Below are 13,611 nucleotides of genomic sequence, written 5' to 3'. Positions count from 1 at the left end.
TCGTCTTTCTCTGACACTCCAAGTTTCAGCTCCTACCTGCAACTCTGACCCCCTCCCCCTAACAACCCTCCACTACCCCTGCAATCCCTCCACCCTGCATACCCCCTGCCACCCCCCCCCCCCCCCCAACTCCCTCCCCCTGCCACTCCTCTCCCTGCTTTACAGTGTCAACCTCCACTGACAATATAAAAGAGAGGGAGAGAGAGTAAGCAAGAGAGAGAGGGGGAGAGACAGAGTACAGCTATGAGGGTCAGGCAATATATTAACCTTTACCTATCTATAGTCATGATACTGAACTCCTCATCTCTGAGCCTTCTATTGAACTACTCCTCTGCCTCGTCCACTTCCTCGTCCTGTCGTCTGCGGGAGCATTTCAGTCTGAATGGGATGTACCAGAAGGGTGATGTGATTCTGGGAGGTCTGTTTGAGGTCCACTACTTCACTGTGTTCCCTGAGCTGTCTTTCACATCAGAACCCCAGCAGCTCTACTGTGAGGGGTGAGTATTCATCTACTGGACTGGACTGGACTAGACTGGACTGGACTGGATGTGTGTCTGCACCTCTCCTAAAAAGGACAGATAGACATCCCTACTATAAGAAGCCTCACTATGATCAGTGTTAACCAACCCTGGTGCCGGAGACCTACTGGGTTCTTGTTACATTGGTGAATAGTACATTGTGGTTTCAAAATATCTGTAAATAAATTGTGTGTCTTCCATTGTTTTCAATCATTATTCCTGTTTTCTAAGCAAATTTACCTTTAAGATAAAAGCTATTTTATTATCTATCCTTGACAAAGGTAATTTGTTTTCTCCTCTCAACCCCTTATGACAACACTCTCACACACACCACTTAAGAGGTGCACAGGGTTCAACACCTCTAGAGCGATTTAAAACATTTACAAATTGATTGAATGTTCCTTTTCAGTTTTACCAGTTTTGGTTTCCAGCAGGCCCAGACTATGGCGTTTGCTGTAGATGAGATCAACAGAAACCCTGACCTTCTGCCAAACATCACGCTCGGATACCAACTCTACGACAACTGCCAGAAGTTGGGCGTATCGCTCCGTGCTGCCATGTCATTGGCCAGTGGGACAGAGAAAGAGTTCTTTTTGGATGAGAGTTGTTCTGGGTCACCCCCGGTGCTAGGGATTGTGGGAGACCCAGGGTCTACACACTCCATCGCCATCTCCAGTGTTCTAGGGCTGTTCCGGGTTCCCATGGTAAATCAGAAAGAATAGAAAGATGACATCATTATTGGAAATGTCCTTCTTGTATTCCAAAAGCACACTTTGAGTGAGAAACACTAGGTCTTACATGTGTCTAGGCATGAAACATTACTATTATATTAATTCATTGAAGAATAACAAATTAATAATTGTATATTTTTCTCCCTCAGGTGAGTCATTACGCCACGTGTTCCTGTCTGAGCGACCGGGGAAAATACCCATCCTTCTTCAGAACCATCCCCAGTGATTCCTTTCAGGTCTGTCTCTAGAAGGCTACAATGACATAATTACACAGTGAACCGTCAGCTCCCATGTATACTCACTATACACTTCATACTGTGTTATTGCATTTACTGTTAAATATAAGGGTAAATAAAAAAAATTAAAAAAGCTTAGATAAGGTTAAATAAAAGGTGACAAAAATAATGTATGTAGTTTATGTTGATCTCTCTATACTCTCCAGTCTCTGTAATAACACCAGTAATGTCTATTCTCTGTTGATGTGATCTCAGGTGCGAGCCATGATCCAGATCCTACGTCGGTTGGGTTGGACCTGGGTGGGACTGGTGTTCAGTGATGATGACTACGGAGTTCATGCTGCCCGGTCCTTCCACTCAAGCCTGGCCGAGTCAGGGGGCTGTGTGGCCTATTCCCAGGTCCTGCCCAAAGACAACCGCCCCACTGAGCTGCAGAGGATCGTGGGAGAGATCAAGAGCTCCTCTGCTCGTGTGGTGGTGGTGTTCTCCGTCGAGGCCTACCTGCTCCCTCTGGTGGATGAGGTTCAGAGATTATTTTATCTTGACAGTTGATCTAAAATAACTCTTACAATACATTCACATTTTAGTTTCAGAGGCTCTAATCCAGAGACACTTACAGTCAGTGATGTGTGCATATATTTTACATATCGGTGTCGCTGGACAGTTAGTGCGTCCATCCTAAGATATCTAGGGGGGGACAACCACACATCACAGTCATAGTAAGCACGCATTTTCCTCATACTATCATCAAATGCATTCTACAGCCCTAACAGCCATAACAGCTGTATGATGTTACTCTCACAAACAACAGTGTATAAAAGTGTTACAGCGTATTACCATTGGGGTGGTCTGATTATAAAGTATAAAACCTGTTTTACAAGGTGGTGGTGCAGAATGTGAAGGGTCTCCAGTGGATTGCCAGTGAAGCCTGGTCCTCCTCCTCTGTGTTTCACACCCCCCGTCTCATGCCCTACCTGGGGGGTACCCTGGGTATCGCCATCCGTCGTGGAGAGATACCCGGCCTCAGGGACTTCTTGCTTAGCATCCGCCCCAACGACCAACCTGACAATAACCCTGGAAACAACATGGTGAAGTAGTTGTCTTTTAACTCCAACAATTTATTTAATTACTTTATACATTATGTTTAAAACATTTAAAGGGCTACTTTGCCTGTAAATTCTACAATATAGAAAAAAAAATGAGTGTTCCTCTAAAACATTCCTTTCTCTGTTCTGATAAGGTGAGACAGTTCTGGGAGGCTGTGTTTGGGTGCAGGTTGGAGCCCCCAGCAGGTTGGGTGGAGGCTGGGGGTGATGTATGTACAGGTCAGGAGGACCTGAGGGATGTGGAGACCAACTATGGGGACGTGTCTGAGCTCAGGCCGGAGTATAGCGCGTATAAGGCAGTGTACGCCCTGGCCCATGCCCTGCATGACCTTCTGCAGTGTGTGCCAGGGAGAGGACCTTTCAGTGGGCACAGCTGTGCCAGTCTAGAGAGACTGGAGCCCTGGCAGGTGGGACACACACACAATCACACACAAACAGGTGCAGATGTACACTTTGCCAACTGTTTACTTCCTTTTCCTGTTTTCTAAGTCAAGGTCCGCTGACCTCATACTGTCTTTTGTCTACATAATCTCCTCCTCTTTCCTCTCTTCCCTCTGTTCCCTCCATCCCCCTCTGACCAGCTGGTCCATTACCTGGAGAGGGTTAAGTTCACCACAGGGTTAGGTGATCGCGTTTCTTTCGATGACAACGGGGATGCCTTGGCAATCTATGACATCATGAACTGGGCGTGGCTCCAGGACGGGAGCGTTCAGGTGGAGAATGTGGGTGTGATGGACGAATCAGCCCCCGCAGGACAAGAGCTCACACTGGACGAGGACAGAATTTTTTGGAACTTTGAGTCAAAAAAGGTTATTTGTAAAGTTATATACAGTTGAAGTCAGAAGTTACATTCACCTTATCCAAATACATTTAAACTCAGTTTTTCACAATTCTTGACATTTAATCCTGATTCCCTGAATTAGGTCAGTTAGGATCACCACTTTATTTTAAGAATGTGAAATGTCAGGATAAGAGTAGAGATCATTTTTTTTCAGCTTTTATTTCATTCATCACATTCCCAGTGGGTCAGAAGTTTACATACACTCAATTAGTATTTGGTAGCATTGGCTTCAAATTGTTTAACTTGGTTCAAATGTTTTGGGTAGCCTCCCACTCCCCATTTCTTCTGATGGAGCTGGTGTAACTGAGTCAGGTTTGTAGGCCTCCTTGCTCGCAAATGCTTTTTCAGTTCTGCCCGCAAATTTTCTATAGGATTGAGGTCAGGGCTTTGTGATGGCCACTCCAATACCTTGACTTTGTTGTCCTTAAGCCATTTTGCAACAACTTTGGAAGTATTCTTGGAGTCATTGTCCATTTGGAAGACCCATTTGCGACCAAGCTTTAACTTCCTGACTGTTGTCTTGAGATGTTGGTTCAATATATCCACGTAATTTTACTACCTCATGATGCCGTCTATTTTGTGAAGTGCACCTGTCCCTCCTGCAGCAAGCACCCCCACAACATAATGCTGCCACACCCGTGCTTCACGGTTGTGAAGGTGTTCTTCGGCTTGCAAGCCTCCCCCTTTTTCATCCATACATAACGATGGTCATTATGGCCAAACAGTTTTATTAATGTTTCATCAGAACAGAGGACATTTCTCCAAAGAGTACGATTTGTCCCCATGTGCAGTTGGAAACCGTAGTCTGGCTTTTTTTATGGTGGTTTTGGAGCAGTGGCTTCTTCCTTGCTGAGCGGCCTTTCAGGATATGTCGATATAGGACTCGTTTTACTGTGGATATAGATACTTTTGTACCTGTTTCCTCCATCATCTTCACAAGGTTTTTTGCTGTTGTTCTGGGATTGATTTAGATTTTTCGCACCAAAGTGCGTTCATCTCTAGGAGACAGAACGCATCTCCTTCCTGAGCAGGATGACGGCTGCATGGTCCCATGGTGTTTATACTTGCGTACTATTGTTTGTACAGATGAAGGTGGTACCTTCAGGCATTTGGAAATTGCTCCCAATGAATCAGAGTTTTTGAGATCTACAAAAACAAATCTGAGGTCTTGGCTGATTTCGTTTGATTTTTCCACGATGTCAAGCAAAGAGGCACAGAGTGTGAAGATAGGCCTTGAAATACATAAACAGGTACACATCCAATTGACTCAAATGATGTCAATTAGCCTATCAGAAGCTTCTAAAGCCATGACATAATTTTCTGGAATATTCCAAGCTGTTTAAAAGCACAGTCAACTTAGTGAATATAAACTTCTGACCAACTGGAATTATGATACTGTAAATTATAAGAGAAAAAATCTGTCTGTAAACAATTGTTGGAAAAATGACTTGTCATGCACAAAGTAGATGTCCTAACCAAATTCTATAGTTTGTTAACAAGACGTTTGTGGGGTGGTTGAAAAACAAGTTTTAATGACTCCTACCTAAGTATATGTAAACTTCCCACTTCAACTGTAGTTATATTTCACTACTGCAACAGAAACAGTCTCAAATTATACCAGTGGAGGGCAAAGAAGCATTAAACATGGGTGAATAAACATGGGTGTATAATTATGGGTGTATAATTATGGGCATATTAAAGTCTGATTCTCCCTCCTTGGTCGTCTTTGTAAAAAATAATTTGTTCTTTGACTGACTTGCCTAGATAAATAAAGGTTAAATTCCCCCTCACCTTCGTCCTTATAGCCTCCACGATCAGTATGCAGTGAGAGCTGTCCCCCAGGGACCCGTGTAGCCAGGAAGAAGGGGGAGCCTGTCTGCTGCTTCGACTGCATCTCCTGTGCTGAGGGAGAGGTCAGCAACACCACAGGTCAGTGAAATTAATATCATTTAAAGAATTTGAGGGTGGTTTGGGGCTGGAGAAAATGTTATCCACATTTTCTATGTATGCATTTCTGTCAGACTCGGCCAAGTGCTCGAGGTGTCCAGAGGACTTCTGGTCCAGCCCGGAGCGTGACCTCTGCATCCCTAAGAGGGTTGAGTTCCTCTCTTACCAGGAAGCACTGGGCATCTCCTTGATGACCGCCTCGTTGCTAGGAGCCCTCATCTGTGCAGTGGTCCTCGGAATCTTCACCCACTACCGGAACACGCCTGTTGTCAAGGCCAACAACTCTGAGCTCAGCTTCCTTCTTCTTCTGTCACTCAAACTCTGCTTTCTGTGCTCGCTGCTGTTCATTGGCCGGCCCCGGCTATGGACGTGTCAGCTGAGGCATGCAGCATTTGGTATCAGCTTTGTTCTCTGTGTCTCTTGTATACTGGTGAAGACAATGGTGGTGCTGGCTGTGTTCAGGACCTCTAAGCCTGGGGGGAAGGCAAGCCTGAAGTGGTTTGGTGCTGGGCAGCAGAGAGGAACAGTCCTGGTTCTCACCTCATTCCAGGCTGCTATCTGCACAGCCTGGCTGGTTTCAGCCTCTCCAACTCCACACAAAAACACGCGCTACCATAATGATAAGATTGTATATGAGTGTGTGGTGGGGTCGGTAGCAGGGTTTGGAGCGTTGTTAGGCTACATCGGCCTCTTGGCGTTCCTTAGCTTCCTCTTGGCTTTCCTGGCAAGGAATCTTCCAGACAACTTCAACGAGGCCAAGTTCATCACCTTCAGTATGCTGAATTTCTGTGCTGTCTGGATATCCTTCGTCCCTGCCTACATCAGCTCTCCTGGGAAGTATGCAGATGCTGTGGAGATATTCGCCATCTTAGCTTCCAGCTTTGGCATCCTGGTGGCGCTGTTCGGCCCAAAGTGTTACATCATCCTGCTGAGGCCAGATAGGAACACCAAGAAGGCTCTGATGGGCCGGGCCTCAACCAAGACATAGGGAGAATCTTCGTTACCTTTCCTTGATTTCTCACGTCCTCTCTCCTCGCTTTCATCTCAAAACCAATTAGATGAGAAGGTTTGGAGGGGTGGGATATCTAACCTTCTCATTCATTGAGTTTTGAAAAGGAGACAGAGGAGAGAGGACACGAGGAATCACGGAAAAGTAATTGAGATTCTCCCATAGACTCAATACCATAACAGCAGTTTATAGTGGATTCCTCTTCTTGTCTTCTTCATGTCCTCTGTGCTGATCTGAAATATGAACACTAGGTGGAGGTACTATGCCTGCTAGGGATTTGCTTCACACTCTGTCATGCAAAGAAAGGAAAGGAGATATACATGTATAGTAACAGAGTTTGATGGTCTCAAATAGTTTGAAGTAGCTCCTTTTTGTTTTCACTTCTGTTTGTAGTTTGATGGCAATAAATGAAATTAAATCAAAGAGATTTTATCATTTCGTTAGCACTCTAGTGATATGTAGTAGCATGTTATTGATTATAATTATGATGTTCTGTGACTAAATATTATTTCCTTGGCCTGTTAAGTAGGCTTTGAATGTATTTAATTTGTCTGTGTGCGTGGCTTTAATCTTCTAAGGTATAGGTTATCCCCGATGAGTGGGTTTCTGCATCGAAAAGATTTCAATTTAATCATCACATCGTGTGGAACAGCTTAACTTCCCCGTTCCTTCTCAAGGATTCTGCTGCCACACTTATTCACCAATGAATTAATTATTCATTAATCATTTAATAAAACAGTTTGACCCGAAAGGAGTTGCTTGAATGTGTTTTTATTGAACAGTTGAAATTTAGCGATATATTTTATTAAAATTTCAGGAAACTGTGTCATATTGGAATAGAGAATTACACACCTCATAAAATGTGAAAGGAGAAAATAACATTTTTCATTAACCATATCTAATTGAACTGATTTGTTTTCAGAACTGACACTCAGGGGAGAAATGGATGTCATTAAAGTCTAATGAAAAGAAGAGTCATATTGTGATTCAGAGAAAGACTTACTAAGTGTTGATTCACTGTTGACTAACTATTGATTCACTTGACTCAACTATGAGTCACTGCTGACTCACTTTTGAATCATTAGAAACATACACTACCAACAGGGTAGAAAAGTCCTGTTCATTTGTGTCCATCAACTTTAGGTATTGACTGTTAAATATGTAACTTGCCGGTAAGTATTATACAATGTATCATGTAATTCCTTGTTAAGGTTTTACCATACAAAACAACAGTGAGATGGTGTGATTAACTAAACACATTGAAGACTATATTTGGACATCATGTGTTTCTTGGTGGTTTCTAATTGGACATCAGGTATTTCTTGGTGGTTTCTAATTGGACATCAGGTGTTTCTTGGTGGTTTCTATTTGAACATCATGTGTTTCTTGCTGGTTTCTAATTGGACATCATGTGTTTCTTGGTGGTTTCTAATTGGACATCATGTCTTTCTTGGTGGTTTCTAATTGGACATCATGTGTTTCCTGCTGGTTTCTAATTGGACATCATGTGTTTCTTGGTGGTTTCTAATTGGACATCATGTGTTTCTTGGTGGTTCCTATTTGGACATCATGTGTTTCCTGCTGGTTTCTAATTGGACATAATGTGTTTCTTGGTGGTTTCTAATTGGACATCATGTCTTTCTTGGTGGTTCCTATTTGGACATCATGTGTTTCTTGGTGTTTCTCTCTGGTCTCAGGAGGATGATGTAACACTTCGGAGCGAAGATGCATAGCAGTAACCCAAAGCTGGAAGCTAAGATGGCGAATATCTCCACAGCGTCTGCGTACTTCCCAGGAGAGCTGATGTAGGCAGGGACGAATGAAATCCACACAGCACAGAAGATCAGCATGCTGAAGGTGATGAGCTTGGCCTCGTTGAAGTTGTCTGGGAGTTTCCTGGCCAGGAAGGCTAAGAGGAGACAGAGGGAGGCCAGCAGGCCGATGTAGCCCAGCACCAGAGAGAAGCCAACCACAGAGCCCACTTCACACTCCAGGATGACCTTTGACCCCTTGAGGCCTAGGTCACGGTAAGGCAGGGGAGGGCTCGTGGACAGCCACACGGCACAGATGATCACCTGCGTTTACAAACACAATTACAAACACAATTTAAATATCTTATAGATGACTGATTAATTCAGTTGGGTGACTTTGAAGTTATTTTAATGTTAAAGCGCTCACCTGAACACTGGTAAAGAGGAAGACACTCCCTCTCTGCTGAACGGGTCCAAAACACCTCATCAGCTGCCCAGCACCGGGCCTGGCTGAGCGGAACGCAGCCAGAACCACGATGGTCTTGACCAGGAGGCAGGAGAGGCAGAGCACGAAGATGACCCCAAATGCTGCCTGGCGGATCCGACACGCCCACACAGAGGGACGGCCAATGAACACCAATGAACACAGGAAGCAGAGCTTGAGTGACAGGAGAAGCAGGAAGCTCAGCTCCGAGTTGTTGGCCCGCACCTGGAAGGGTTACACACACATGGTACCATATAATAATTCTCAATTTGATCCCATTCAACACTTTATTAAAGCTCTTACCAGAGGGGTGTGGCGGTGGTACACAAAGAACATAAACACAGCCACTGTAACCACAGCGCCGCACACGGCAACAGTGGTCAGGGTGACGCCCATCACGTCATTGAAGGAGAGGAACTCGAGCTGACGAGGGATGCAGGCGGTCCGATGGCTGTTGGACCAGAACTCCAGAGGACACCGGTCACATTGCAAAGAGCCTGGGAGAAAAGCATCATTCATTATTCAGTCTAATAAGTCTTAAGTAAGCATTAACACACAACAGACTGTGGGAATAACCACCCACCTCAGTGATGTGAGAAGACTGATGATATTCAGTTCACTGACCTGTGGTGTTGCTGACCTCTCCCTCAGCACAGGAGATGCAGTCGAAGCAGCAGACAGGCTCCCCCTTCCTCCTGGCTACACGGGTGCCTGGGGGACAGCTGTCACTGCACACTGACACAGGCACCTGTACATGCCATGTAAATAATTTCATTTGAACAAAACCATTGACTTCATGTTTTAAAAATGGTCTTTCTTACCATATTAGATCCTGTGTTCCACTGGATGGCTGATTGGTTGATGAGGAGATTAGACCCGTCTACACGGCCAATTGTGACAAGTTTGAGCAACCCCTGGGGCGCAGCCTGCCAGTTCACAAGGTCGTACACAGCAGGGACGTCCGCGCCCCGGAAGTAGAACGGCTCCCCAAGTGGAGTGGTGAAGTTAACCTGGTTCAGGTGCTGCAACAGCTTGGAAGAGTGGAGACACAAACATGACCATTACACTGTTAATATGATGTAATAACTCAAAACATATCCCCATAGTGACTGCTAAGTGAACATGAATATTTATTGATATTAAATTACAAAAAATATTACATTGCCATGACCAATTCCCCCCATGATTTATTTGTGTTTCCAAATCATGTCTAATTAACACGGGCAATAGATGAGAGTACCTCCGCTGGGCTGATGTTGTAAGGAAGGGAGCAGGTGAAGCTGCTGCCCCAGGTAGGGCTGTCTCTCTGGGGGCAGGACAGCAGGCTGTGGAGGGCGTGGGCTGCAGAATACACAGCCAGGTACACGTTATAGGTTATTCTCAGCTGGGAGGTGTCTGTGAAGGGGCTCTGTATCCCCTCCAGAGTCTCTGCCCCACTGCAGGAGGCCAGGCGTGGATGAGGGGAACTGGAGGTGGGAGGAGGGGTGTGTGGTAGTGACACAGAGGGGGTTGGAGGAAGGGGAGAGGGGAGCAGAGACGTGCCGTGTCCATGTGCTGCTCCAGGGCTACACCCAAACACCGTTTCCCAGAGTTCCTTCAACAGGACATCTCCGGGACGACGAGAGGGGTTGAGACTTCGAAGGTGGGCCTCAAAGCCAGGAATAGGTGCACTGCGGATAGCCACACCCACGACGCCCTGAGCGACGTTAAAGAGGGCGGGGTTTCGTAGGAGTTGTCCGCTGGTGCTCCATGCCTCACTGGCCAGAAACTGCCTGTCCGTCACGTTTCTCCTCCCCAGCTCCAGGAGTAACGCCCCCATGTCAGTGTACCAGAGGAAGACCAGGATCACCCGCGCTGTCGAGGCCTGGACCGTGTCTGCTGCTCGCTTCACATCCCTCACCAGGTTTGCCCGGTTGAGGGTCTCAAAGAACGCCAGGCACACCCCCGTCCCCCGAATCTCCTCCTCAAACACCTGGGGATCAAATTGTCACAATACTGATACTAAGTTGATAAAAATATTTTTTTTAAGTATCCAGTGTTAGATATAATGTAAATAAACTAAATACAGTTTTCTATACAATTGTTTTGTGATGTAAATTAAATTCTGCAGTTCTTTTTCTGTAAACTGAGGAAGAATTTATAAACTCGCAAACAAAATTTGAAGTAAAATAAAGAAACACCTGTATGGCCAGACGACCGTAGTCGTTGTCTACAGCAATAGCCCCGACCCAGGTCCATCCCAAGAGCCAGGTGAGCCGGGCCATGGTGAGGGCCTGGTAGACATCACTGGGGATGGTCCTGAAGAAGTTAGGGAACTCCTGTTTGTCACTGAGACAGCCACAGCTGGCCTGGTAACTGATCTGAGAACAATGCCATTGAATCAATCATTTCTCACTAAATACCAGACCAGATGAATTATAAGTCATTAAAGCATTATCACAATCTTTCTAGCTGAGTGTACAAAACATTAAGGACACATTGAGTTGCACCCCCATTTGCCCTCAAAACTGCCTCAATTCGTTGGGGCATGGACTCTACAAGGTGTCGAAAGCGTTCCATAGGGATGCTGGTCCATGTTGACTCCAATGCTTCCCACAGTTGTTTCAAGTTGGCTGGATGTGGTGGATCATTCTTGGTACACACGGGTAACTTTTGAGTGTGAAAAACCCCGCTGCATTGCAGTTCTTGACACAAACCTGTGTGCCTGGCACCTACTACCATACCACGTTCACAATCTTTTGTCTTGCACATTCACCCTCTGAATGGCCAATATACACAATCCATGTCTCAATTTTCTCAAGGCTTAAAAAACATATTTTAAATCCTTTAACTTGTCTCCTCCCCTTCGTCTACACTGATTGAAGTGGATTTAACAAGTAACATCAATAAGGGATCTTAGCTTTCACTTGGATTCACTGGGTCAGTCTATGTCATAAAAGAGCAGGTGTTCCTAAAGTTTTGTCCACTCAGTATATAACCTGGTTGTTGAGAGAGAGACTAAGGACACAATCACATCAATATTTTTTTTATGAAGTACCAAATACCCTCATATAATATCTCAGTAAATACTAGACTATCTGAAATATGATGAATTAAAGTATTATGGCAATTTCTCTAGCCATTGCACTTCCTGGTTGTGTGGAGAGAGACTGACCACAGGCACAGAGAGAGGCCCCAGGGTCCTGGACAGGATGATGGTCTGAGTGGACGATGCATCACCAATGACCAGAGGAACAGGGCAGTCACTAGATGGCTGTGCTGGACAGGACAGAATACCCATAACATGGATGTTTAATCAGAACCACATGATACCAAGTACATGAACTACAGTATTTGATATTAATTTAGTGTAGGGTCTTCACAATATTATTGGCTATTTTGGCAAATACATTTCATTACATTTTAATTTTAGGTAAAGATGAGGTTGAGGTTAGTGGTTAAAATCACATTTGAGGTTAGAAATCTCTGTAGTTTCACATCTGATGTTCCCCCCTGACACCAGGGACAGTGCCCCTCGCAGGCTCCAGGGGTGCTGATTACAGCTGTCCAGGATACGGTAGCCCAGCCGAACCCCCGGCAGCAGGAAGGGGTTACGGTTAATCTCGTCCACCGCAAACACCAGCGCATGTGCCCATTGCAATGGTTCCTCTTGGAAACTGAGAGCAGGGATGTGAAACATGAGACAGGAGAGAGAGCGAGAATGACAGAGAAACATTCATCATGTGTAATTGAGGATGATGTAAGCCTGTAATCAGATTCATGTCATTTATTGTGAGGAGAAACAACATTCAACATAAAACAACACAACAAAAATATATTTCATGTTAAACATGATGGAAAAATACCCCAATCTGTGACAGCAATATTATTTAGGTGTTTGCATTTACAAGAAATATGCCGTGCCTCATTGTACTCAGAGAAATAGAGCACCGTGCTACAGCAAATACAGTCTCTCTCTCTGAGATGACACACATTAGAATTGAAGAGAGAAGTTGGACAAAAACAAAGATTGAAATTGTTTTGCAGACAATTTGTTAACATCAGATTTGAAATTGTCTGTAAAACAATTTTACAATTCATTTTGAAGTGATTATGATTCTGTGTCAACAGCAAAACATTTAGCATTTCAATTTTAATTGATTACGATTCTGTGTAAAAAGTACAAGTCCAATGGTCCATTTTCCAGTCTTCTGAAGAGAACAACATTTAGATCAAGTCTGACATGAAACAAAAATAAGTCTAGGAAAATAAATAAAGAAAAGTGTCCTGCTAAAAATTAAATGCTGTTCCAAAATGAAAGAAAATTACTTACATCAAAAGAATAAACAAGGATTAAAATATCATTTCAACAAGCTTTGAAAAGAAAGACGCAAGAAAAGTGTGATAAAAAAGTTAGAGAACAGAAATAAATGAAATAACTTACTTGACACAGGCCTGCAGGTCAGGGGGTTGGCTGAAGCTCAGGTCTGGAGCAGGAGGGAGGTTATGGAAGGGGATGAGACCACCGATCACGACTTCACCTTCCTGGAAGAGACCACGGTCATCCAGACCAACCGAACGATCCCACCGTGAACACACAGTTGCCTGAACCATCCCTGACCCATCCCTGACCAGCCAGGGCAGTAGCAGGGGAATGGCCGGTGTCAGCCAGGTGAACCAGGGGGACATGGGGGAGCTCCTCTGGACACAGACAGGAAGGCAGTTGACCAGACCAGACCAAAACCTGTCCCAATGTAATTTCTAAATACTGAATAAAACATGAAAAACTACACCACAGTTGTAATGATGAAACATACAGATGAGTCAAAAAGAGTGTAAAGATTATGATCAGAAAATCTCCCAGTCTTTACATGCAGCCTGGTGGGGGAAAGTTAATGGACTTTGCTCCCAGATGTTTTATGTAGCACAGATCAGCCTCAGTGGTTCTTCGTCAGGTGAAGACGAGCTTGGGTAGTCGACCAGTCTCTATCTCCCAGCGCTTGGTCTGG

At 44.7% G+C, this 13,611-nt stretch overlaps 2 protein-coding genes across 2 annotated transcripts; one reads left to right on the top strand and one right to left on the bottom strand.

Moving 5' to 3' along the window:
• The first annotated feature begins 285 nt into the window (after positions 1–285).
• LOC139385907 (extracellular calcium-sensing receptor-like) lies at positions 286–6,503 on the top strand. Its single transcript, XM_071131199.1, has 9 exons — positions 286–497; positions 928–1,222; positions 1,399–1,485; positions 1,741–2,007; positions 2,367–2,573; positions 2,726–2,998; positions 3,173–3,400; positions 5,238–5,361; positions 5,454–6,503. The coding sequence occupies exons 1-9, from the start codon at positions 286–288 to the stop codon at positions 6,365–6,367; spliced, it is 2,607 nt and encodes an 868-aa protein (XP_070987300.1). The 3' UTR covers positions 6,368–6,503.
• A 1,537-nt stretch (positions 6,504–8,040) lies between these two features.
• On the bottom strand, positions 8,041–13,291 carry LOC139386157 (extracellular calcium-sensing receptor-like). Its single transcript, XM_071131615.1, has 11 exons — positions 13,047–13,291; positions 12,101–12,279; positions 11,778–11,881; positions 10,804–10,983; positions 10,195–10,595; positions 9,864–10,059; positions 9,445–9,654; positions 9,248–9,371; positions 8,927–9,120; positions 8,567–8,848; positions 8,041–8,463 (listed from the first exon to the last, which is right to left on the bottom strand). The coding sequence occupies exons 1-11, from the start codon at positions 13,289–13,291 to the stop codon at positions 8,041–8,043; spliced, it is 2,538 nt and encodes an 845-aa protein (XP_070987716.1).
• Between the last annotated feature and the right edge of the window lie 320 nt (positions 13,292–13,611).

The sequence above is a fragment of the Oncorhynchus clarkii genome, chromosome 27, assembly GCF_045791955.1.
Source record: "Oncorhynchus clarkii lewisi isolate Uvic-CL-2024 chromosome 27, UVic_Ocla_1.0, whole genome shotgun sequence".
NCBI classification, from domain to species: Eukaryota; Metazoa; Chordata; class Actinopteri; order Salmoniformes; family Salmonidae; genus Oncorhynchus; species Oncorhynchus clarkii.
Note: the sequence above shows the minus strand (reverse complement) of the source record. Positions and strands in the feature narration are given on the sequence as shown.

Coding starts and splice junctions, on each gene's coding strand:
- LOC139385907 (XM_071131199.1), top strand. CDS start 286: ATGATACTGAACTCCTCATCTCTGAGCCTTCTATTGAACTACTCCTCT. Junction 3,401..5,237: donor GGAACTTTGAGTCAAAAAAG/GTTATTTGTAAA, acceptor TCGTCCTTATAG/CCTCCACGATCAGTATGCAG. Junction 5,362..5,453: donor AGAGGTCAGCAACACCACAG/GTCAGTGAAATT, acceptor CATTTCTGTCAG/ACTCGGCCAAGTGCTCGAGG.
- LOC139386157 (XM_071131615.1), bottom strand. CDS start 13,291: ATGTCCCCCTGGTTCACCTGGCTGACACCGGCCATTCCCCTGCTACTG. Junction 11,882..12,100: donor GTCAGGGGGGAACATCAGAT/GTGAAACTACAG, acceptor TGTCCTGTCCAG/CACAGCCATCTAGTGACTGC. Junction 10,596..10,803: donor ACGGTCGTCTGGCCATACAG/GTGTTTCTTTAT, acceptor TTTGATCCCCAG/GTGTTTGAGGAGGAGATTCG.